Genomic DNA, 22,003 nt, shown 5'->3' with positions numbered 1-22,003 from the left:
TGTACCATGGCGTAAGTCATGCTTCACTAAACAGGCCCGGTGTCGGTGTCGACACCATGGCCAGGTACTCGCAACCGCGCAACTTCTTGAACCAGGTTATCTACCGCTAGAGCATCTTACATATTCATGATGAATACTTCTTGCCATGTACATGATAATAAGTGGAATGAAAATATAGGAGAATTTTTTGAGCATGCATGTAGTAGAGCTCGTCGTCAGCAACGATGAGCTCGAGCCGACGCACGAGGAGCACGACGTGCGGGACGAATGGCAGGTGCTAAGGAAAAATATTAGCGCCCGTAGGAGGTGACTGAGGTCTCCTGGATGAACCACGCGAGAGCCATGCGTCGGCATCACGGCATCTGTCCTTAAGCGAACCGTAACCAAATGACCTCCATACAAATGAACCTTAACGACAATCCAGCTGATCATTCGACAAGTATTTCATAGTTATTCCAGCAAGCCGATGTCAAACTGTCTGCCACGGTCAGTGATTGGCTCACAGTCGCAATTCTTTCACATCCACTGTCATGAACCATGATCACGACGACGTTTTAGGAGGGGTTGGCACAATCATCTCAGATATTTGGGGAAACATCAGGCATTGTCGTAACTGCAGTTCAGATAATGTCTGGAAAATTGTTGGCACCTGGTTGCTAATATTCCACCAATCATGTGCTGACCTGGAGCTTGCAGTCTACCACGACAGTGCAACAGAGTTACAATCCATGTTGATGGGCGCTGTCTGATTATAATGCAGAAACCTTACATATTCAGACCGGTAAACTCACAGGTTGTTCAACAATTGTGGGCTGTGTGAGACGGTTAATAAGTACGGTTCTGCTACATGCACTCCCACAATCCGGCGAGGCTTCTAATGAGATCATGGATACTTACAACGATGGTCTCGCTGTAGTTTCGACCTCACATGAACCTGAATAGCCAGTGAGGAAGTACAATGTGGCTGCACGGTGAATATCACACAGCGATCCAGAAGGAGAGTGTCCTGCTATCCCATTGAGCGCCCGATTGACCCCGCAGTCCAGGCATACAGTATGCTGCACATCTCATTACTTCGACGACATCAGTATACTTGAATCGGAGATGTATTCAACGCATCCCCTTTAACTCGCGTGGAATCTCGTGGTTCTGGTCGTAGAGCAGCCGTCTTCGGCCGAGCGAGAACAAGAAATAAGGCTGCTCCTCTCACCGATCTATCCTTGTGAGGAACTGGGGAGTCGGCTCCAGATGTGGACAAACGTGATGAGTAGGTATTCGGCAAGGTCTGCCACTTCCTCCCTGAGCTAGGGGACATTTTCCGCTACTCTCTGTTCTCCTCTCTTATAACTGCATCAGCGTTATGCAAATTTTGCAACAAACGGTTAACGTCGCGAGTTAAAATCGTACTCGAGCCTCGGACGGAATCATCTCTATGGTCGACATCAGGGAAGGCACCTCGTGGCGGGGTATGCTCAGGCTGACACTCATTGTAACTGACGGAGGAGAAAGTGAAGGTGAACGCAACAGAGGTACTCCGCGTGGCAACACCTGAGAAGAGCATCAGTTAAGCAGGGAAAAGTAAACGCGTGATCAGCATACTGCCCTCATTGGTGCCGGTGATGGTGGGTGAGCTGTAGAAAGGAGAGAAGGCTCCATCCCGCAAGGCATCAATCGTACCAGTAAGCTGTTGCTCGAGTTCCCCAAACCGTTCCTGACGTTCGCGTTCTGTGTCTGCGAATCAAAGGTCTTCTAGACCATACAGTCTGCAGCGCTGAATTTCCATAGTAGTACGTATAAATTCCCCTCACTCCAGGTTCCGCAGGCAGTTCTTCGGGAAGATAAGGCTCTTCGGCTTCTTCCGGTGGTACCACAGCGACACTAGGAATACCAGCCCGAGGGCGCGAGGCTGTAGGCACATGCTCCACTGAATGAATAACAACGGAAATATGAGGGATGTCTTCTTCCTCTTCTTCCACAGGTGGAGCGATCGGCTCGGTACGAGCAGTGCGAGCGGTTCGCTGAGTCGACACACGTGTGACTTGAGACATAGTTAGCAGAAAAGACCTGTAATGAGACAAAAGCACATACTGCCTGGAGTCGGCCGGTCTGCCTCTTCGTAAACTAAACGCTGCGCAGAAACTGGATAGATAATGGTGTTAAAGCTGAGCGTACAAAGACTTCAATGAAAGCTACTGTACCATGACTAGGAGTTCGAGAAACCTCTATGTGGTGTTCCTCTGACAGATAATCAACACGACGGAGTCAATGTCATATGAGAGACTTACCTTCCGGGGTAGCTCGGCTATACCTCCGTAGAGTTACTGCGGACTAATGAGCACTTCTATGATATAACTTCTAAGTAACACGCACCTTCACTAGGCCGTCTACGAGATCGGACTTGGGCTACATGAGGCACAGGTTCGGTGGGTGACTGCACTTGAATATGTTCGGGTTCGTCAACATGAACCACAGTTGGACCTGGAGAGCCCCTGCGCGATTCTCGATGACCTGTACCTGTGCGAATGATAGTAGGCGCTCGACGAGACAGAGAGCGGACAAGGCGAGGGGGTGAACTTGAGGGTTCCAGCTCACTTGGTGAAATACGGTGAGGTTCACGTTCGCGTTCAGCGCGCGGTGGTCGAGGACAGCAGGGATGTCGTTCCGGTGAGTAAGGGCGCATTGGCGAGGGCAGGCGGTCACCTTCATGTTCTCGTTCCGAGCGTGGTATATAGAACCGAGATTTATGCGAAGGTCTTCGACCCTCTTCATATTCTGCAGGAGATGGGGTTCTGCGCGAAGGCCTTCGTCATATTCTCGCTCTGCGCGAAGTCGGCACTCGGACGATCATAAGTTCCTCACGATGCACTAGTGTTGGAGAACGAGAGCGATGGCAGTCACCATCGATTATGATGGGTGGTGATCTCCGAACATCACCAGGGAGTTGAATGGTGGGGGACCGTGACCCGTGGCACACTACTATGAGAGGCGACCTCGAGGCTCATCTGGGAGAATATTCTTCTCATTGTGGGACGCAATCGTCGATGCAGGACGGTTGGTGATGGGGAGCATCTGTGAGGATCGCCTTCTACAACGCCGGTCGGTGAGCGAGGTCTACGCCGCCGACCATCTCTGTCTATGCTGGGAGAATGACCCCTGTCAGAGTGGATTATAATAGGACTGGGTAATCTTGTTCGCGATCGAGTCCTCTGCACGATAACAGGAACACTAGGAGGAACAGGGTGCGGCATTTGCAGCTGTCCTCCAGGATATGGGCCCATGGAAGGCAGCTGTACAACAACGAGAAGTCCGGGCGTCGGTAATCTTGAACGAGAGCGATGCGTGCGATGGTAGCTGACCCGACATGGTGACCATTCTGGGGAATGTGTACGAACTACAATCGTGGCAGGCTCCCCGTGAGACGGCTCTTCCCTCTGAGGCATGGGAGACCTTGGAGGTCGAGTCAAAGCGAGCCGCCTTTCCACAACTTGAGAGATGCTAGGCGGAAGCGGTTGAACGATAATTGGAGGATGCGCGGCAGGAGCAGTAGGAGCAATAGGAGCAGGTGGCAGAGCTGGAGGGGCCTCGAGCGGCTGAGTGCGGGGAGCATCGGGTTGTCGAGGTGAACCAACCCGAGGTTCCGTAGGCACCACTGGAGCTAGAGCTAGAACGTGGATCGCGTCAGGCGGAGGTGTGTGTCTCGGAACCTCATAGTCACTGTATTCCTCAGAAGGACGTGACCATATAGAAGGCGTTCGCGATGGAGGCAAGCGCATTACGGTGGACTCGACCATGGGTATAGGTTGAGGGGGAACAATCGTGACAGGCGGTCCCTGGGGACCTTGCGGCATTTGGGGGGGAGGGATGATGGTGATTCGTGGAGGAGCGTCCTCCTCACTCCCTTCGCTCGATTAAGGGAATCTCGGAACAACACCCTCCGTTTCATTCGGAGTAAGAGGCTGGTACACATAAGTTTGCTGCGGCTGTTGTAGTTGTTGGGGTTGCGGGTAGAAATTTGGATCAGGAACAACGGGAATACCTTGTGCTTGTTGAAGATGAGACTGCCGAGGTATGACAGGGGAGAAATCTGGAGTCGGCATCCTGACATCAGGGTAGTGCATTCTACGGAACTCAGGCTGAGGTTGAACGTGAACAGTTTGTGGCACAAATCCTTCCGGCAGGACTTGGTGAGGCACAACGCCAGTCATCTGAACTCCAGGTGTGAGTACAGGAGGCGGCCGAACAATCCCACCAGCGGGTACAGATGCTGCCACTGAAGTTCCCTGAGCACCACTATATCAACCAATGCAAGAAGTAAACAACTTACTCTGAGGCTGCCTAACAGGAAGTGCACAGTCCATGTGATCGCCAAGTTCGCGTAACCGCGCATGTACTGACCGTATCTTCCGTTGATGGTCAAGGACGTCTTGCGATAACCAACGATTTAAGTCGGTCAAATATCGCACTATCTCTTGCCCTGATCAATAGAAGCTGCTGTAGCATCCTGGTTGTTCTGGAGAGAAGGACATTAGCCTCAAATAACAGGTTTCAACTCAAGATGCTTACCCGCAAACTGTCATTAACTCATTCCATGTCAGAGGCAGTTGCAGTACAGTCTAGAAGAGGAGGTGTCTTCTCGAGCCAAAACAATAAGAAGCACAGTAACATACCGGTGTGGGGACAAAGGCAGATGGCACTCCTGCCGATCCTGGTACCCAGTGAAGACACCAGGGGGCGGAACTACCAGAGCGCTAGAACGGCGTCGGGAGTCATCACCACCTAGATCCGGTCGGGCAGTGGGTTGTCTAACATGGCCCTATTGCAGAACAATGTGTGTAAGTCTGGATGTAACCAGTGTTGCACAAAACTCACAGGTGGACCAGTGTACCATCCATCTGAGAGATCCGGACGATGAGCCGCACAATCACGAAGAACCCTGTCCAAAAATCAATATTGCTTGGAGGACGAGGTTGACGACCTCCTTCCGGTCCAGCATGGCCTGTCGGTACGACCGGAGGAGGATATTGTCCTTCTCCCTCAGCTTCAAAGGGCGGAGGACCAAACTGTGGTGGCCGCACTGCACGACGTCGATGTGGTTGAAAAGGAGCATGAGGTGCTACAGGTTGTGGGATAGGTACAGTACCAGGACGTCGAGGAAGGTCCGCCTCGAAGGCCAGACTGGAACTCCGAGGACGAGATGTCCTAGGTCCCAGGCGGTACCTTAGAGGAACCAAGGGAGGTGGTTCTTGCACCGGGGGCTGTGGAGGGGGAGGACCGGCTGCCATTAACTCCGCAAGTTGCTCGTCGAATGAAGGCCCAGCATGATGACGTACGGGGGCTACTACAGGTGGTGCCTCTATGCTGGCCCTATCGCCCTGTGCCCTAGCTCGAGCTAGGTGCTCCAGCAGCGATTTATCCGAAGGATAAACAGACTTTGAGAAATCGTCATGAGGAGGAGGTCATTGTGCTTGTTGAGCCAGATCAACCAGGCATTGAAGAGCTTCTTCCATTCTACGAATCTTGTCTCAGCAATCCTGCCAATGCTGCTCCATTTGTCTGTTGCGTAATTCATCCAATCCACGATTAGTAGCATGTTGACCATGCAACAGACCTTCAACTTGATCCCGGATGCCTTCCAGCATATCCCTGAGCTGACCAAGGTTGAGAGTAGGTACAGGTTGAGCGGTGCCACTGGATGATGATGACGGAGATGGAGACGATGGAGGTGGCGTAGGAGATGAGGGTGGCGGTGTCGCAGATGAAGCCATGGCATAGGAGCAGGGAACGCTTCTGGTACAGGCTCGCTAACATCGGACGAATACGCTAATGAAGACTGAGGTCTCACTGACACCGATGATGAACGTAGTGATAATTCTGGGGAGGGACTGGAATCAGACGGCCAGGATGGTGATGGGACGCGCATCGGATACGTCTCCAACTCGAGAAGACTAAGATCATTGGAATGATGAGATGACAGGAAGGACAAAACACCACTCTCAGATGACTCTGGGGACGAAATCCTCACAGGGTCTTCAGGTACAATTGTGACCCTCACACCGACTCTGGTGAGATCTCGTGGTTCTGTTGGACCTGGTCATGGAGCAGACACGACTATGCCTGGGCTAGCTGCTGAGGGCAGAGGAGGAACCACAATGCCTTCGACTGACGAACGAGGAAAGGAAATAATGCTACTCCCTTCTACCGATCTATCCTTGTGAGGAACTGGGGGGGGGGGGTCTCCGAATGAGGACAAACTTGACGAAGGTAGTCCGCGAGGTCTGCCACATCCTCCCTGAGTTGTTGAACATTGTCCGCTAACTCTCTGTTCTCCTCTCCTTTAACTGTGTCAGCATCATGCAAATATTGCAACAAACAGTAAATCGTGCCCGGAGCCTCGGATGGAATCGTCTCTATGGTCGACATCACAGAAGACGCCTCGTGGTGGGGTGTGCTCAGGCTAACACATCGTAATGGATGGCAGTGAAGGCGAAGGCGGCAGGGGTATTTCACGTGGCGACACCTGAAAAGAGGATCAGTCAAGAGCGAAAAGCAGATGCGTGATTACATACCGCTCTCATTGGGACCGGTGATGGAGAGCGAGCTGTAGAAAGGAGAGATGGCTCTGTCGAAGGTGCGATAATGGAGGGCTTCACAATGGATGACACCTCCAACAGCGACAGGGCATCAGATATTGAGGAACTAGAGATCGACGATACGGACCAAGGAGTGTGCGAAAGGATCAGCGGTGGCTCAGGGGATATCGGAGTAGGTGATGGAACACCCGGAGAGAGCGGCACGTTAGCCGGCGTGGGTGTCAATGACGGCGAGTGAAGCCTTGAGAGGGGGAGACTGATCCGCTCGGTCGCAAGAAGGTTGGTTCAAAGGAATTATCAAGGCCCTCCGGCAGATCAAGGGAGTCCCCAGAGAGACTACTGAATTGCAGGGCTGGATGCCACTCAATTGTGCACGGAACTGTAGGTGCAAGCATGCTAGAAGGTGTAGGCATCACAGAGAATTCTGTAGGACTTGTCAGAGTCGACAGAGATATGCTGAGATGAGATGACGATTCTGAAGGAGGAATTGGAGACGGGAAAGGAATCGACTCAGTGGAAGACAGTAGTTCAGCACTTGGGAGTTCGGTGGAAGGAGTAGGGACAGGCAAAACTTTGGGGTCTCAGATTCCGCTTCCAACAACTTCCAAGTTCCTTGAAGCTACGGAGGGCTGCATGTCGACGTGGAAGAGAAATATCCTCCGGGCGCAGCGTCGGCTCTTCCAGCTCGAGCGGGAGCAACTCTTCCTCCTCCGCCTCCTGTTCTACTGGCTCTTCAGTGACGCTTTCGCGTATCATTGGAATCTCCAAAGGGATACCTCCATACTGATGATGTCCACTCCACGCTGTAGCCATCTGCCGGTGCCTGCACTCCACTGTATCATGCTCGGTGAAAGGCTCTGTCAGACACACCTCAGTGGTAATCTAGTCTCTCGGAGACTGAGTAGGACATACTCGTGATCTCGTACTCAGTTCAGAACTCAGGTTTTTATTTATTTTGGGGCAGTCTCGTGATCGGTTGAACAAGCCCGACCGCCTTGTAGTCTGCCCCAAGCGAGATTGTGTCCAGCGACACACAAACGATGGATTTGATAGCTTGTTCGTGGCCACATAGGTGCTTTCCGACAGATTTCCTGATTCCTCTCCCGCAGCTGAATGCGTCTCTGCAGAGCCAGTATATTAGTATAGTGGCATCAGCGTGTAAATTCGCGCCGCCGTGTATGAACCACTTGTCGTATATGTGCAGCACGGTGTGAGTGTCTCTGTCCCGGTATAGGTCTCTAGTACGCGAGGCCGATCGGCTCTCGTACAATATATACGAATTGCGAATTTCCTTGTCGGATGAGTCTTCTCCACTGCCCAAATAAGAAGTCAGAAGTCATCGCATGTTGCGCTGCACAACCCAGGGTAAAGCACATGTCAGTGAAGGACAAGCTCAAACTACACGAATGACTCACATGGAAGATCTTCTGCTCACCAGTTCCCTTCACAAAAGCGTTGGAGTCGAAATTTCGCTCGAATTGGGTGCTCTACATAGATAAAGGCACCCGATGGAGGGCTGATGACACGACATGGTGCTGCAAAGCTGTGCCCATGCTCCTGGATTTTTGAATAACATGACTTCCAGCGAAGTTGAAGAGCTCGACCACCTGTATAGCGTAGAGCACGGCCTCAAATCGGACGTAGATGCCCGCAGCCCTTTAATATGGGTGTTCGACTTTGCATTTTCAGAGCCGGAGGCGCACCGACAATCAAAGTTCAAGTTTATCCATGATGTCCAAGTCTGGTTTGACATGCGCCCGCCCAATATTGGGTTTACACACGCAGCTAGACATGGCACTACAACGGATGGACCTGCCCGTACGGAGACCACCAAAACGCCCATGTGGGCAGGGTCGCAGTGTGTGGAATATGCATAGAAACTGGGGAGCTAGCGGGGAGACAAGAACGGTTGTGATCATCTGTGAATATGAAGGAAATGAGGAAATCCTGTAGCACAAAATCAAGCCCGCAAGTGCCAGGCTTGGCTCGTCGAAAGATCGAGCTTACCGGCATGAGCCTGAGGGGTCTATTTCCATACCTCAACCCCTGACGCGTCCCGAATTATAGCATGATTAGCTGAGTTGCAGAGGATATGCTGAAGCGGTAGCTGTGGATAAATTGAAGACGTATGAAGGCCAAAACTCTGATGGGCTGCGCCGATGTGCGCTGTGTCGATGGGCGGGCGCTTAAATGCGGCGCACTCTGTCGCCGTTAACTCGGCCCGAGTCGGACAAGGGCATCATGTCCTCATACACAAAACCCTGCGATAAATGGTAGATATATGGGTATTCTCTTCCGCCGCTCTGATAAATCTTGAGCGCATCGAGGATGCGTTTACACTCCAGATAGCTCATGTACAACATGATGAAATAATGCCCTGACACACGCTGGAGCATGCAGACATTTACATCAACAGCGATGATGCAGGCAGTATTGGGAAGGCCAACAGCAAAAAGAACTGAGTAGCAAGAAGGATAAACACATGGGCATATAGAGGCCGAGTTGCACGATGAACCCCTAAGCAAGTGATCTAGATCCAATGAAGGATGTCAGACACTTCGAACAAAGAATAAGCAGTAGGACAAACCATGTTCGGCAGTGGAAGAAGATGGATGTTCGCGACATGCGCTATGCTCGGATGTACAGTCACCAAGGCCCGGATGGGAAGGTGCTGTAAAGATGCGTGAGTCTCTGACTGCCGCAAGGATCTGCAAACCTACAGAGGCCTTTTTCGATGGATCGTCTAATGCAGTTGTGCAAAGCGGCCTTCAACCGCGACTTGTGCAGCATGGCAGACTCTGGTCACATCTCCTCAGAATCAGAGTCATCCAACTCTGGCTCTTCGTTGTCCTCACTGTCCGAATCCCACATGTCATCCTCCAAATTCTCAAGAGTCAACTCCAGGTTGTCATCATCGGAGTCTTCCCCCTCAGCCTGTAAGATACCATCTGGTGGAGCAGACGAGAGTCCATCTCCCTCGACATCGACGCTCATTCCTGAGTCGGAAATGTCGTTGGAACCTTCAAGAGGATTTGTGCAAACGGCACTCAAGACAATTGGCGTAGGACCATCTGCGTGAACATGTCCTATTCCTAAGCCTCGATGGTAGCGCATCAGCATGTCCCAATCAACAAATCTGCACGCTGTGGTTAGAGCATTTCAGCCACGGAAGTTGAACTTTGTGCACCTATTAACATGGTAAAATCGCCAATCTTCCGCATCGTTAGCACAGTGTGAGAGACCAATCTCATCCGCATGAATCTTCCCTCCTTTGAAGGTTGGAATAATATGACAGGCACGTAGAACGTCATCCGGATCGATGAATCTGAAAGTCTCTTCGTCTGCCATCGGGGGAAATTCAACAGTGTCGAGCTTGTGTTGGCTCCAATTTGTCGAATCTCCGACGTACTGGAACCATCGCACCCAGAGAAAATCCAGTCTCCGTGGAGTGTAATCGGCCATGCCAGTCCCTGTATACACAACGTTGACATGGTAGATACCAAGAACGCGCGCATACAAGAATGGGTGCATAGAAGTGGCATCTTCGGGATCATCAAACCTGGCTAGCAATAAGATGTCCTGATTGTCCGTAGAAGGGTTGATGATATCGTGTGATCGCCGAACATTATATGTTGTATAATTGACCTTTAGGATATGGTGCTCGTACATGTGGTCGCCTTTGAAGAACACAGAATCATGGTCGCGGCGTGCGGAATTGTTCTCGATCACAGGTACCAAGGGCGATTGTTCTTGACCAGAAAATGTTGCCTCTCTGCCTATCATTGCCTTGATGCGTGGGAGTAAATGTTTCTTCAGCTTCGCAACAAAATCCTGAAAATGGATGAGTATCAGTACCTCTAAAATAAAGAAAACCACGGAACCTTGGTAGCTGGATCGCCTGTATTTCTGCGCACAAAATCTGGAATATACACAGGATGATTCTGTGACTTTCCCATCGCATAATGCACATCCACTGCATCAAGACTTCCTTCATCCTGGTAGTGCCTGACTTTCTTCTGGGACCGTTCCTGAATGCGGTGAATTCGCGCTTGACGTCACTCTATCTGGGTAATTTGTCTGATATATTGCTTGTGACTAGTGCGAGCATACCGCGCCTTAGAAGTGCGGTGCTCAAGCTCTCCCTGGAAAAAAAGCACCCATGTGTTAATATCGACATTCAAGCAACTGTGGTCGGATGCGCACCGGCTCCGTCGAGTATGAATCTGTGGTGCCAAGCCATCTGATAGTTGCAGGGTAGTCACCAAGTGCGTGGGCCTTGTAAGTATCGAGGTTGAATGCCTTCGGCCTACGAGCAGTTCCGCCGGATCTCAGAAACACAGGAGCTTCGTCTGCCCGCGCTGCCATCTTCTTACTTTCACGGCGAGCCCGAGCTTCCGCCTCTCATCGAAGCTCCCTCGTTGGAAAGGCTTTGCACGTTTGCTCACTGAAATGACGCAGCATGTCTCCCAATGAGACAGTGACATCGTCCAGAAGCTGGAGAGTACAATTGGTGTGCATACGCAGTTTGGCCAAACTGTGCCAATGCTCAGTGATGAATAGGAGTTTGAGAACCTGTCCATTATGTGGCTCTGGAAGAAGACCATCAAAGACAGGAATGGCACACTGACGGACATAAATTAAGCAGATACATGAGGGAAGTGCTTGATCACACGAACCTGCAAAATATCTTCAATATCTCGTGCTGCCATTTGTTTCATTTCGGAGCAGTTTCGACAAAAACGCCGTATAGCTCCAGCAAAAGTTGGCACTGCTCTGAAACTGTAAGATGTAAGTCACGCGCGATGCCGGTTTTATAGGAGTATCTCACCGATGATCTAGCTCAGCGAGAAGTGTGCCATCTACTGACTCCAAGATATGAAGTAAATGGGTGAAAATAGATCGTCCCGTTCCAATTTCCCACTCGTGCATCAAGTCGACCACAAACATCTTAAACATGTTAAATCCGAACGGAGAGAGCCGGTCCGAAAATGCCTTCTGTGTACAAACGAGTGAATCAGGGAGATGAGTGGGTCGTTAAGCTTGCATACCGCAGTCGGAACAAAAGATTTATCACGAAGAAGGTTTTCGACGGCTGCGCAGTTGACTTGAAGGTTTCCTTCATAGATTAGTGACCTAGCGGCAGCGATAGTCTGCCGGCGATGAGCATCGTCCTTCCGAGCCAACATTTCACGCTGTTTCATATCCATTGCCTTCCCAATGTTGTGAACACGAGATAGCGGGATGAGACAGCGGGGACAAGGGCATTGGCCCATGTTTCGGATACTAGTAAGAAGTATCCTGTAGAAATCGCATCAGTATCGATCACTGGATGAGAACTCAACATTACTTCTCAGGATAGTCTGCAGAATATGTAAATATGCGAGGATAAAAGCATTGTTGAACCCCGTCACAACATGTGATTACTTTTCCATGCTCCCAGGCATAGAGGAACTCATTGTTGAGCAGAATTTTTCACTGAGCATGGGTAAGTTCGCGATAACAGTGGGTGAAGAATGCTGCATTTGGCATATGGCCGTCAGCAGTTTGGCCAGATGCAAAATCCTTGAAGGAATCCGGAAGCTATATATGTCAGTACATTTTTAATTCATAATCAGGGAGATGATACAAACCGACTGAAAATATGCAACATGATTACACAGGTGACATGAGGGCTTGCATTGGTGATACTTGGATTCATTTCCGAAGAACAGATAGAGGGGACACAGTTTGGCATTTCCAAAGCTAGTCAGGTGCGTCGCATCTGACCAAAACATCATTGCGACGATGACACGTTGCAAATCACAACCAAGTTTGGGAGGGGAGTCTTGCAGCTCGTGATGGGACTCGATAAATGCTGGTGACGTATAAAGTTCGCCGTGAACTTGGATGGGGTTTGGAACGTCTCCGGGCTGCCAAAGTAGCTGAAATGGCTCGTAGTGAAAATGCAACGCGTCCACTGGGTTTGAAATTTTCTCCCGGATAATATCGCACAAGCTGCGATGATGGAAGTCGACAACCGCGTAATCTTTGGGTCCATTTTGGGGATCCATCGAGACACCACGTTGACGATGATATGGTACCGATATAGTCACGGGAGTGTGATTTCAGCCGGCATCGTCATCCGCCCATTCTCCGGGCTGGTCACTAGCAAGCTGCCTGTTGATATCGTCCCAATGCGCAGCTCGAACATCGGCAGGATCGTATTCGGGATCGCTGATAATATCCAGCAATGCTTTGAAGCTTGATTGAGATTTCTGCACGCCCCCATTCCAGTACCAGTCGCTGAGACGGAAGGACGTTGCATTTGGATATGGAAAGTATCGCTGGAAAGTATCATTAGCAAATTCAGCTGCACCCGGAGACTCAGACAGGTCTTCCAACGACAGCAGCTCCTCCAGATCGTGCAAAGGAAGAGCATTTGTCCAGTATCGATGGAACAAACCAAATTTATTATGCGGTGTTGTCAAGAACCCTTGTATTCTGTGAGCCAATGACTCGATAGCTGAATGAGATTGTGGAGACATCGCGTTCACTGGATGTTCCATCAAAGAAGTAGATGTCGATTCTGATAACGGAGAAAGCTTATGCGGCGAAACCGACGAAGGGGGAAGAGATGGGGCAGGTTCAGGAAGTAAATCTCTGAACCGTCGAGGCAAGCGCTGATTGAGTCTGTGAGACCAGGGTCAGCATTCCAATAGTGAAAGATTAGAATCGTCCACATCTTCTCTGCCCACTTCTGGCACGGGCTACGCCGGATAGTTAATGCAAAGGCCCCCTGCGATTATTGCAGTAATAGACCGTACCGGCATTAGGTTCACGGCGTCCGCATCCTCTCCGCCCACTTGTGTTGGCTACGTGACATTGTCAACATAAAAACCTCCCAACTTTCTGATAATAGTACGTACCTGCACGAGCACTGTATTTGAACTTGATGCTGGTGCCTCTGCAGGCTTCGAAATTTCAAGCCTACACTTTTTCCTGGAAGACCATGTTTCCTTCGCCTTGAGCAGTGCATCAGAGAGTCGCTTTTTAGCTTTCTGGCATGCTCTCTGATGATGCGAAAATGCACTAGATTGCGAAAAGCTCCTGCCACAGACGCAGTTCTCATAGGACTCCATGAAAGCAAGGGAAGAGCAACATAATTCAGCTGTAGGAAATAATTCACCTGGTCGTCTCGTTTATGTCGGACCAAGTAGAGACTTGCCATGGGAAGCTCACTGGATATATCTGAAACCAATTGATCAACGCTGCATGTCGATATAGAAGAGTGTCCTTGCACATGTCTTGGTTGCCGTGAGACCTGACAGTGCGACAGATTCAATGTGCAGTCATGCGACAATTCTTCAATCCGATGGAATCTCTGATTACAGCGCAAAATGGCTATAAACATGATATCCATTACAAATGCCAGGCTGAATGATGCCGGTGTAGACCGCCAGCTATGATTCACCGGCACGTACAAAATCATCTGTTTTAAAGTGTATGAGTCCAAAGGTACATGGATGCAACCGAAGGCCTGCTTACGACGAGGAGATGGGGACAACTCTTCACCTCGAGCCTGAGAATAGTAGACTACAGTGTCCTCGGGCACAAGACGTGCCAAAAGCTCTGCGTGCCGAATTTCACTCAACCACATATCGCGATAATAGAAAACTTCAGCATTCAAAGAGTCGATCTCTGCTTGTAATGCAGTAACCTGCTCTGGTATCGGCGGGACGTCGGTGGCTGCAGAACTCCCAGTTCCTATATTCCCAAACCGGCATAAGCATCGCAACATAACTGTATACAACCAGCCGACCTATGCTTGGTGAGGGGTCAGTTTGCACTCCACATTCTATCTTCTCCGCATCCCGACTTGTAGCTTCTTCTGTACATATAAGTCCTCTCCGCACTGTGGCTCAAGAGAGCATATACCTGCAGGGCCATGCAATCCGTTCAGCTTCTCGCTTTGAAACTGGATGACGCCACCGACTGTATTAATCAGCGAAATGAATGAACGAGAACAAATCATGTCGCTGAACCTCCACTGTCCTCTTCCTCAGAGGAGTCTCCTTTCCGTCTCTTGTGCACCCCAGTGGAGAAAGAGGGTTTTGTAGCTCGAATGTCTGACTCTGAGGACATGATCAAACAGCTGCGAACGATGGGATAAACAACGATTGACTTTCTTACCCCGTATCAGACCTTTTATGAGACCCGTCATTCACCTGCCTGCTGAAGCTCTCTGGTTGAGTGCCACACCTCTGGGGCGGTTCCCACGGGATTCGTCAGGTTCTCAGAGGTAGCCACAGGTGCGTCCAGTTCGCTCGCAACACTTGTATAGTTACATGAATCAGTCATATGTCCTGTATCAAAACAATCAGAGGTATCAGTAGTAAACGAGCTGAAGTTGAGGGTCAATAGAGGGTAAGAACTCGGTGAAAGAAACTAGAACGCGCTCCTATCATCATCGCTAAGGTCTTCCTCAATCTAATCCATGATACCTGCCTGCATCAGAGCCACACCAACTGGAATGCCTCTGTCGCGGATCCAGGTGCGAACTTCTCCGACACTCCTCTCTGCCTCCACCAATTGTCTTCGCACTCTCTTCAACTCCGCCTGATACAGATGCAGTTGTATGAGACTGCACCGAACAGCATCCTCCATGGTGCTCTTCAAGTGGCTCTAATGGTCCCGCGCCCTGCGAACAAGGGCCAGGAGGCACTCCGCATCATCTGCCCTCTCTGGGAAGCCCCTTGTAGACATTAATTCACGGACAACCGGGGTCTAATGATATGCTCAGCGCATGCCATATAGTGCCATTAGTGAAGTCTTCGTACCGCATCATACGATGGGACAGCGGGTGCAACGCTGCCTTTGGTGGGGTAGTGCATGTTACTCTCCAAGCCACGTGTGCTCGTCGGCGCAATTTCAGGGACCAGTTTGGCACTCGCTGCAGAGGGAACTAGCTCGTGACTGGTGGTGTGGGTGTTAGATTGTGGAACTGAGGAAACGAATGAGGTGAAAGTGGGTGAAAATGTCAGCGTGGGCTGAGAGCGCGACATTGAGGAAAGCAACTTGCGGACAGCAGTGGGTATGCGGGAGGGCTCTCTAGGTGCAGATGTCATCACGATAAGCTTAGCGAACACTCAGGTCAGACGAAAACAGAAATTATGTACAGAAATGTGAGCAACCTGCTCTGGCACGCAAGGTAGGGAGGAAGCAGTGAGCAGCGGGTTTTTATACGAACGTACGGCCTCGGAGTTTTGGAGGGCTTTGGCCTTGCTCAGATGCCGGCGAATGCCACTTACAAATCCAGGCTTCCACGACTGTTCCACCACCTGGCATCAGTCTAGTTCAAGTGACTTGTCGCAACCCGTTCACATTGTATTGCGTCCAAAATAACATTCATCGCATGGATACATTGTACACGTTCAACAACACGAGAGACCCGCCATGACTAACATACACCGCATGAGGACAGAGAGGCAAACCGGAACGAACATGTTTACAGCCCCTCGCCAGCGCCCGGTACTGGCAACAGGCGGCCTCGAAGGAACCTGCAAAAACATTGGTTTAATACCAATAGCCCTGGTGCAGGAGGAACGGGCTTACGACTCAGCATGCTGCTGCAAAAAATCACGATAAACAGGGCCGAATGCTGGGTCCTGCAGCGCCAGATAGAGCTCGTTGTGAATGTCCGTAAATAACATGCGGTATTTATCGCGGTGAAAGCGGATGTGGTCGAAGAAGCCGGTTTTGCAATGTTGATCAAGCACGTTCGCAATCTTTATTCCTAAATCAGAAGTCAAATCATACGAAATGAAGGCGTTAACTCACTACAGTGGCGCATAGGGTGATGGTGGTGATTGGGATGGATGTGCAGAAAGGTACTTCCTCGTCCGGGACGTTCGGGAAGTACTTTCTATAAATTGCGTCAATTGCCCGGGCGAGTGAATGTTGGCCGCCGAAGGTGTTTCCCTCATAGAATGCTCTCTCTACCAAGCGGAATAGCACCGGGTTGCTATAGTCGTGTTGGAATCGGCCCTACACCCTGCTGTTAGCCTGTATCCTCAGCGAATAAGGTGCCATCTCACGTTCGGTAGCGCGGTGCCACGGTGCATGAACAGTTCGTGCTCCCTCAAAGTTATGGCTCTTTGGCGAACGAGGGATGGAGGCGCAGGCCCATCACTGTCTGCGTTGATGTCGGGAGCGTGCAGATAAAAACTTTTATACATCTGTACGGGGAGAGGGTTGCGGTCGTTGATAGGGTCGATGTCGATGAGTTTCTGTGCGAGATCCTTCAGCCGAGACCTGAAGTTGCCGAGGGAGTCTGCTATCTGCGAAGGTAAATAAGTACTAGCAGAGGTGCAGTGGAATAGGCTTACGAGGGTCACTATGTCATCGGATACCCAATCTGGAGTTCTTTTAATACATTAGCAAGAAATTTGTATCACTAACTAATGCACCTACACTGTTCGGGAAGGCGGCGTGATAACGGATTCCTCTTCCGCAACTCCTGATCCTCGAAGCATGCCCTAATGTCAAGAAACGTCTCGCGTGCAGTCGAGCGTACAGGGGTACCGGTTGCAAAGGGATCGCTATTGTCATCAGCGAAGATGGTCCCAAGTAACACGTCGTGAGCCTCATATGCAACCCCGTGCAAAACGGGGGCCCAGTCCTCTAGCTGGGACATCCTGGACGGCTGGTCCAACACCGGACCAGGTGAGGGGGTGACCAGCAGCGATTCATTAGGCCCGAGCGGCTGGAAATAGATGGAGCCTACTGCAACAGGGTTTACTCCCTGTGGGAAGTGTTGGCCGATCGTGAGGTCGGGCAAACCCATGGGCACCATGGGCTGAAGCTCGGTCGATGCTGGTTGTGCGGTCAAAATGACTTGCAATAGCACCCCGGGGTAGTTTCCCTGAGCCATAATCGGGGCGACAGCGAAAGCAGGCCCCTGTGTGAGGACACCCGGCAGGGTGCCAGGGACGCCACCAGCTCCAGCAAGGGCGCCGGCAGCCCCAAAAGGAGAGGTGCCAGCGGCAGCTCCCGGGCCAAGAGCAGCCAAAAACTCTGTAGCAGAGTACGATACCGCAGAGGAAACGTCGGGCTCTTGATTAGCCGGGTGGAGAGCGAGGTGTTCAGGGTTGACATGCAAAGCCTGTGCCATATGCCCCACTGACAGAGCATAGTCAGTAATAATATACAAACATTTGAAACGGAAAATACTTGCGAGGATGTGGCAGATTGAAGTGACCTCTGGCTTGGTCGAGTATTGACGCCCAATCAACTGCAGTGGGGTCCATTGTGGAAAGGGGATGGCTCGGAAGAGGATCTCACCTGCACCATATATACCAGGAGGCACCAGCGGCATCTTGTTGCGAGTTGCCCAAAAGCGAACATCACCACGAATGCAGGTTTGGCCACGCATGCCGCTTCCAAAAATCGAGACAATGTTACAATGACACTCGTGAACTGACCGTGGAAGACAGGAGGGTGGTTGGCGGACACGATCGTCAGCTACGCATGGGCTCATTTCCCATTCATAGAAGCACAAGGGCTTACCCGGCACCAGAACCTGTGGGGTTAAAAGTAGACAATTGAAACAGCACACGGTGTCTATGAGGTCAAAAATGCTTGGCATCCGGATCATGGGGTACGAGCATCGCTGCCTTGCACCTGCGGGACGTTCGAGAATGCCAGTTAAACAAATGATATCGCGAAGGCTGACAGATGGCTGTAGTTTGCTGAGGGTCTCAGAAGAGAAACATTACAGCACACACTTGCGATGCTGTGTGTGTGAGACAACACCACATGGCAGTGCCCACGTCGAGCCTTAGGTAGCATGTAATACTGGCAAATTTTTTACCTCAGAAAATAGGATGTGACCGTTAGTCACAGTCATTTTGACTTCAGCTCAACTGCTCTGTGTTGATTATGGAGGTGAGTGACCAAGCGACTCGCAATGAGAACCGTATGCTTACCAACTCCCCAAAGACGAATGTAAGAACCAATATGCCTTCTGGAACCAAGCAGCATCTCAAAGATGTCCGGACGGCATCGTAACAGGTGAAGACAGGCGATGTAGAGTGATGCCAGCCCCAGTGAGATCTCTACAGTTTCCTTAATTGGTGGAACGATCGCGATAGAAGGCGAGTAGAGGCCACTACGTCTAGTTGAACTCCACACTTAGCCGGTGCTTCTTGTGGGCTCTGAACGAGCAAACGCGCAGTGCCTGCTCGTCACATATACTCCACGTATTCCGCCCCCTTCATCTCTAACCCCCTCACCCACTCTCCACCCACTCGCTCTCCACCCACCCACTCCTCCCTCCGAGCGCAATTAATGAGTATTATAATCGCTTTGCTCTCTTACTGTGACATGCTGATGGCTCAGTCAACATTACCGCGGAAGATTTCTTCACGCTGCGACCTCAGATTCCAAAATTAGTCCAGGATTGGCAGAACAGAGCCACGGCACAGTTGGCGCTATTGTTGGTTAAAGAGCAGTGTCTTGGGGCCGTTGGAGGACAAGGGGCGAGGGTAGTGCGCAAGAGGTGAGGACGGGCTGGCTATAGCGGCACCGTTCTATGTTCAACACACAAGTTATAAGTAGGCAGAGGGCTGTTTATTAATTCTGTCGCCACGCAAACGTTTTAAAACCTTTCTAATGTACGCCGTGCCGCTACATGTGCATAGGGAACCGAGCAAGACCGGCCAAAATTCGAGCAGCAAGGCCTTTGATATACACCTCATGCTCAGGACCAGAAAGCTCAGAAACCATTTTGCCACCTAGCTCAACCCACTGGAATATTGAGCCGCCAGTCCAAAACACAAGAGACCCTCGCATCCCCTTGGAGATCAGGATGGTGTTGTAGTGGGTAAACATCGCCGATGGAATGAACACAGGCACTCCGGGGCCTACCTCGATCTCATAGCCAAGCTTGGCGATGCCAATTCGACAATCTTGCGCAAGGTCAAATGTTCCATACGGCATGATGCAGCACAAGCCGGGACCATAGTTGGTGGAGTCGAGATGGGGCAAGGTGACTACGATGCCGGCGTTGAGGGCAAATGATGCAAATGGGTAGAACAGGGCCTCCAGGCCTGCATCCTTTTCCAGAACGTAGTCGAGAGTGGCAGCGTAATGGGCATATAGGTCGGGAAATCGAGACTTGAAGATACCTGGAATGGCCTGCACGTTAGGCCATGCATACGGCAGTGACATTCAAACTCACCGTTTATGAGGGCGACCACTGGCTTGAGGAGATTCCCGAGCTCGCGCACAACGTCGATGTGTTTTAAGTAGTAGAGAGACATGCGTGGCCTCTGTCTCGCTATGGTCAGTTACAGGAAGCTCACGCCCACAAAGGAAAGTGCTCACCACCTGATTGTCCCGATGCAAAGTAAAATAATACTGCAGGAAGTTTCCTCGAGTGGAGCTGGAATATGTCGGCTTGACGCCACTGTGTTGCAGGTACTCTACAGCAGCCATAGCCGCAGAGTTGGCGCGGACAGTGGCCGGCCCTGCGAATGACCTGTAGATGATGAGCCTCCCTTCTGAGTCACAGATGTACGCAGCCGCTCTGCCTCAGATGTGAGCTCAGTTGCACCAAAGGGCCCTAGAGTGCACGCTCACCCATTAGCACACCCGATGATTTTTCGCCGGGGTGGGCGCTCGGATTTGATGCGACTGCCGATGTAACCCCCGGGCATCTTCTGCTGGGAAAGAGAGGCCATGCTCTGGACGTGTATTGCACTGGCCTTCTTTTTTTTGGCACGAGCGGTGGCGCGAGCGGCCGTCCTCTTCTCAAAGTAGTATTGACAGCGCGCATTGCGACCAGGGCCCAGGCCCTCAGCACAAACTTGGAGAGCGGCTTCTGCCTGCGTGAAGTCGCACAAGGCAGGTGCGGTGTTCGATATATCCCGTGGATGAGAGCCCCCATTGGAGCCATCGCTCGGGCTGCAACCAAGGTTAGTAGTGCCGCATTGAGATGGAAAGTGAACAGAGCATACCTGTTCAGGCCCTGCAGAGCAACGGCGGGAGTGGCGTGGTCCGGGCCTTCACCCCTGCCCCCTTCTGCCCCCCAGACCGCCTCCAGGTGCTCTCTCATGGAGGCTTTCCCACAGTAGTCCAAGCCGGCCTATGGAAGGGGGTCAGTAGGGAGAAACTGCTGGCAAGTGAGCAGGCTTACCACCAAAGACATGCTGGCGACACTTTTCTCTGTGGCGCACAGTATCAGCCCCCGCATGGGTCGAACAACGGGCCTTTGCAGAAAGCAGCCGGCAGAAAGCAGGCCGCAGGCAGCACGAGCGATACAGGTCTCCTTCAAACTCGTGCAGCCTGCCGTCCGCGCAGACTCCGTGCTAGCGGCGGATATGAATGGTAGAAACTGCGCCATCCAGTGGGCGATATAGGTCTCCTTCGAACCCATTGGATAGCACAGTCCCCGAGAGGAGATGGACGTACTGAACGAGAAGACGCCAAGATGGGGGCGGACAATCGCAGTGGCGGGGCCACGCGGGGGTGAAAGTTAGAGAGAGAGCAAGCAAAGGGTGGTGAATTTAAGGCAAGCCGGCCACCGTAAAATTTTGTTGTGCGCTGTTGATGTGTCCTCTTTGTTGATGCATTGTTGACATGTTTTGGCACGTGCAGTGATCGCGCACACTTCACTCCCCGGAATGACTACGCAACTGAGTATGCTGAGGCAGACCATTGGGCAATGCTCGTGCCGGATCTATGCTGTCGTTGTTTTGGCCCCATTTCAGGACTTCGCCCAGCTCGTTCACAGGCCAGCTGTTGAAACCCTCAATGGGCGCCTGCGAGCCGGACAATTGACGCCGGTTACGTCAACTTTTGCTTACTGGTGTTATTTCCTTGATTAAGGAAAAATAAGGGCCCATTATTGGCTTTAATTGCCCAAATAAGAAGAGGACCTCCTTAATTAAGAAGATGAGTGGCTAAATGGAGCTAACCAAAAGTTGACTTTTGCGCCGACTTTACAAGTGGTGTCGGGTCCGCGGGTTTCACCTGTTTCCTTCACTTGAGTCCTTCTGCCGCCCCTTCCCGTTCCGGTCGCATCCCTTTCTACCCACCCACCTCTCATTCTCTATAGCATTTTATCCTAGCATCGTACAGCCTTCTATCCCGCCATGGTCTAGCTACGAGATCACTTTCCAGGGGCTGGTGGCCGATTTCGTCGGCATTCCCACTTTGGGACTTCTTGCCTCCGAGAATTGGTGGGTTGAGTCCCTATCAGTACTTCCATACTAATTACAGCTGCAGCTTGTCAATGCCATCTAGATTTCGTGTTAGATGGGCTGCCTCAAGTGTCGACAGCGTACAGAGCTGCTTTGGCATCGCCAGAGCAACCTGTGGCCTCCTCTTGGGGTTCCTGATATCGAATATCGTGCAGTATTGAACTACGCCATCAG

At 51.2% G+C, this 22,003-nt stretch overlaps 11 protein-coding genes across 11 annotated transcripts; 1 reads left to right on the top strand and 10 right to left on the bottom strand.

The window, feature by feature from the left end:
- Nucleotides 1-1,321: 1,321 nt before the first annotated feature.
- Nucleotides 1,322-2,706, bottom strand: SCP_1701250 (hypothetical protein; the record flags this gene model as incomplete). Its single annotated transcript, XM_027764912.1, has 8 exons — nucleotides 1,322-1,548; nucleotides 1,600-1,711; nucleotides 1,761-2,038; nucleotides 2,089-2,139; nucleotides 2,199-2,237; nucleotides 2,286-2,321; nucleotides 2,371-2,384; nucleotides 2,438-2,706. The coding sequence occupies 8 exons, from the start codon at nucleotides 2,704-2,706 to the stop codon at nucleotides 1,322-1,324; spliced, it is 1,026 nt and encodes a 341-aa protein (XP_027620713.1).
- Nucleotides 2,707-2,930: 224 nt separating this feature from the next.
- SCP_1701240 (hypothetical protein) lies at nucleotides 2,931-3,848 on the bottom strand (the record flags this gene model as incomplete). Its single annotated transcript, XM_027764911.1, has 1 exon — nucleotides 2,931-3,848. The coding sequence occupies one exon, from the start codon at nucleotides 3,846-3,848 to the stop codon at nucleotides 2,931-2,933; it is 918 nt and encodes a 305-aa protein (XP_027620712.1).
- Nucleotides 3,849-4,921: 1,073 nt separating this feature from the next.
- Nucleotides 4,922-5,107, bottom strand: SCP_1701230 (hypothetical protein; the record flags this gene model as incomplete). Its single annotated transcript, XM_027764910.1, has 1 exon — nucleotides 4,922-5,107. One exon carries the CDS (start codon nucleotides 5,105-5,107, stop codon nucleotides 4,922-4,924), a length of 186 nt encoding a protein of 61 aa, XP_027620711.1.
- A 282-nt stretch (nucleotides 5,108-5,389) lies between these two features.
- SCP_1701220 (hypothetical protein) lies at nucleotides 5,390-5,765 on the bottom strand (the record flags this gene model as incomplete). Its single annotated transcript, XM_027764909.1, has 2 exons — nucleotides 5,390-5,553; nucleotides 5,609-5,765. 2 exons carry the CDS (start codon nucleotides 5,763-5,765, stop codon nucleotides 5,390-5,392), a joined length of 321 nt encoding a protein of 106 aa, XP_027620710.1.
- Nucleotides 5,766-6,503: 738 nt separating this feature from the next.
- SCP_1701210 (hypothetical protein) lies at nucleotides 6,504-7,346 on the bottom strand (the record flags this gene model as incomplete). The annotated part of the gene is made up of 3 exons (XM_027764908.1): nucleotides 6,504-6,517; nucleotides 6,567-6,662; nucleotides 7,190-7,346. 3 exons carry the CDS (start codon nucleotides 7,344-7,346, stop codon nucleotides 6,504-6,506), a joined length of 267 nt encoding a protein of 88 aa, XP_027620709.1.
- Nucleotides 7,347-8,119: 773 nt separating this feature from the next.
- On the top strand, nucleotides 8,120-8,467 carry SCP_1701200 (hypothetical protein; the record flags this gene model as incomplete). Its single annotated transcript, XM_027764907.1, has 1 exon — nucleotides 8,120-8,467. The coding sequence occupies one exon, from the start codon at nucleotides 8,120-8,122 to the stop codon at nucleotides 8,465-8,467; it is 348 nt and encodes a 115-aa protein (XP_027620708.1).
- A 309-nt stretch (nucleotides 8,468-8,776) lies between these two features.
- On the bottom strand, nucleotides 8,777-10,546 carry SCP_1701190 (hypothetical protein; the record flags this gene model as incomplete). Its single annotated transcript, XM_027764906.1, has 7 exons — nucleotides 8,777-9,048; nucleotides 9,106-9,120; nucleotides 9,178-9,261; nucleotides 9,311-9,388; nucleotides 9,446-9,726; nucleotides 9,778-10,421; nucleotides 10,472-10,546. 7 exons carry the CDS (start codon nucleotides 10,544-10,546, stop codon nucleotides 8,777-8,779), a joined length of 1,449 nt encoding a protein of 482 aa, XP_027620707.1.
- Nucleotides 10,547-12,694: 2,148 nt separating this feature from the next.
- SCP_1701180 (hypothetical protein) lies at nucleotides 12,695-13,135 on the bottom strand (the record flags this gene model as incomplete). Its single annotated transcript, XM_027764905.1, has 1 exon — nucleotides 12,695-13,135. The coding sequence occupies one exon, from the start codon at nucleotides 13,133-13,135 to the stop codon at nucleotides 12,695-12,697; it is 441 nt and encodes a 146-aa protein (XP_027620706.1).
- Nucleotides 13,136-15,251: 2,116 nt separating this feature from the next.
- SCP_1701170 (hypothetical protein) lies at nucleotides 15,252-15,694 on the bottom strand (the record flags this gene model as incomplete). The annotated part of the gene is made up of 2 exons (XM_027764904.1): nucleotides 15,252-15,353; nucleotides 15,407-15,694. 2 exons carry the CDS (start codon nucleotides 15,692-15,694, stop codon nucleotides 15,252-15,254), a joined length of 390 nt encoding a protein of 129 aa, XP_027620705.1.
- A 380-nt stretch (nucleotides 15,695-16,074) lies between these two features.
- Nucleotides 16,075-17,739, bottom strand: SCP_1701160 (hypothetical protein; the record flags this gene model as incomplete). The annotated part of the gene is made up of 6 exons (XM_027764903.1): nucleotides 16,075-16,126; nucleotides 16,182-16,354; nucleotides 16,407-16,613; nucleotides 16,664-16,906; nucleotides 16,955-16,983; nucleotides 17,040-17,739. 6 exons carry the CDS (start codon nucleotides 17,737-17,739, stop codon nucleotides 16,075-16,077), a joined length of 1,404 nt encoding a protein of 467 aa, XP_027620704.1.
- A 1,514-nt stretch (nucleotides 17,740-19,253) lies between these two features.
- Nucleotides 19,254-20,775, bottom strand: SCP_1701150 (hypothetical protein; the record flags this gene model as incomplete). The annotated part of the gene is made up of 6 exons (XM_027764902.1): nucleotides 19,254-19,753; nucleotides 19,807-19,897; nucleotides 19,953-20,154; nucleotides 20,208-20,531; nucleotides 20,585-20,712; nucleotides 20,764-20,775. 6 exons carry the CDS (start codon nucleotides 20,773-20,775, stop codon nucleotides 19,254-19,256), a joined length of 1,257 nt encoding a protein of 418 aa, XP_027620703.1.
- Nucleotides 20,776-22,003: the final 1,228 nt, after the last annotated feature.

Source organism: Sparassis crispa (genome assembly GCF_003851025.1).
Source record: "Sparassis crispa DNA, contig_000016F, whole genome shotgun sequence".
Lineage (NCBI taxonomy): Eukaryota > Fungi > Basidiomycota > Agaricomycetes > Polyporales > Sparassidaceae > Sparassis > Sparassis crispa.
This window is presented reverse-complemented; position numbering and strand designations above follow the sequence as displayed.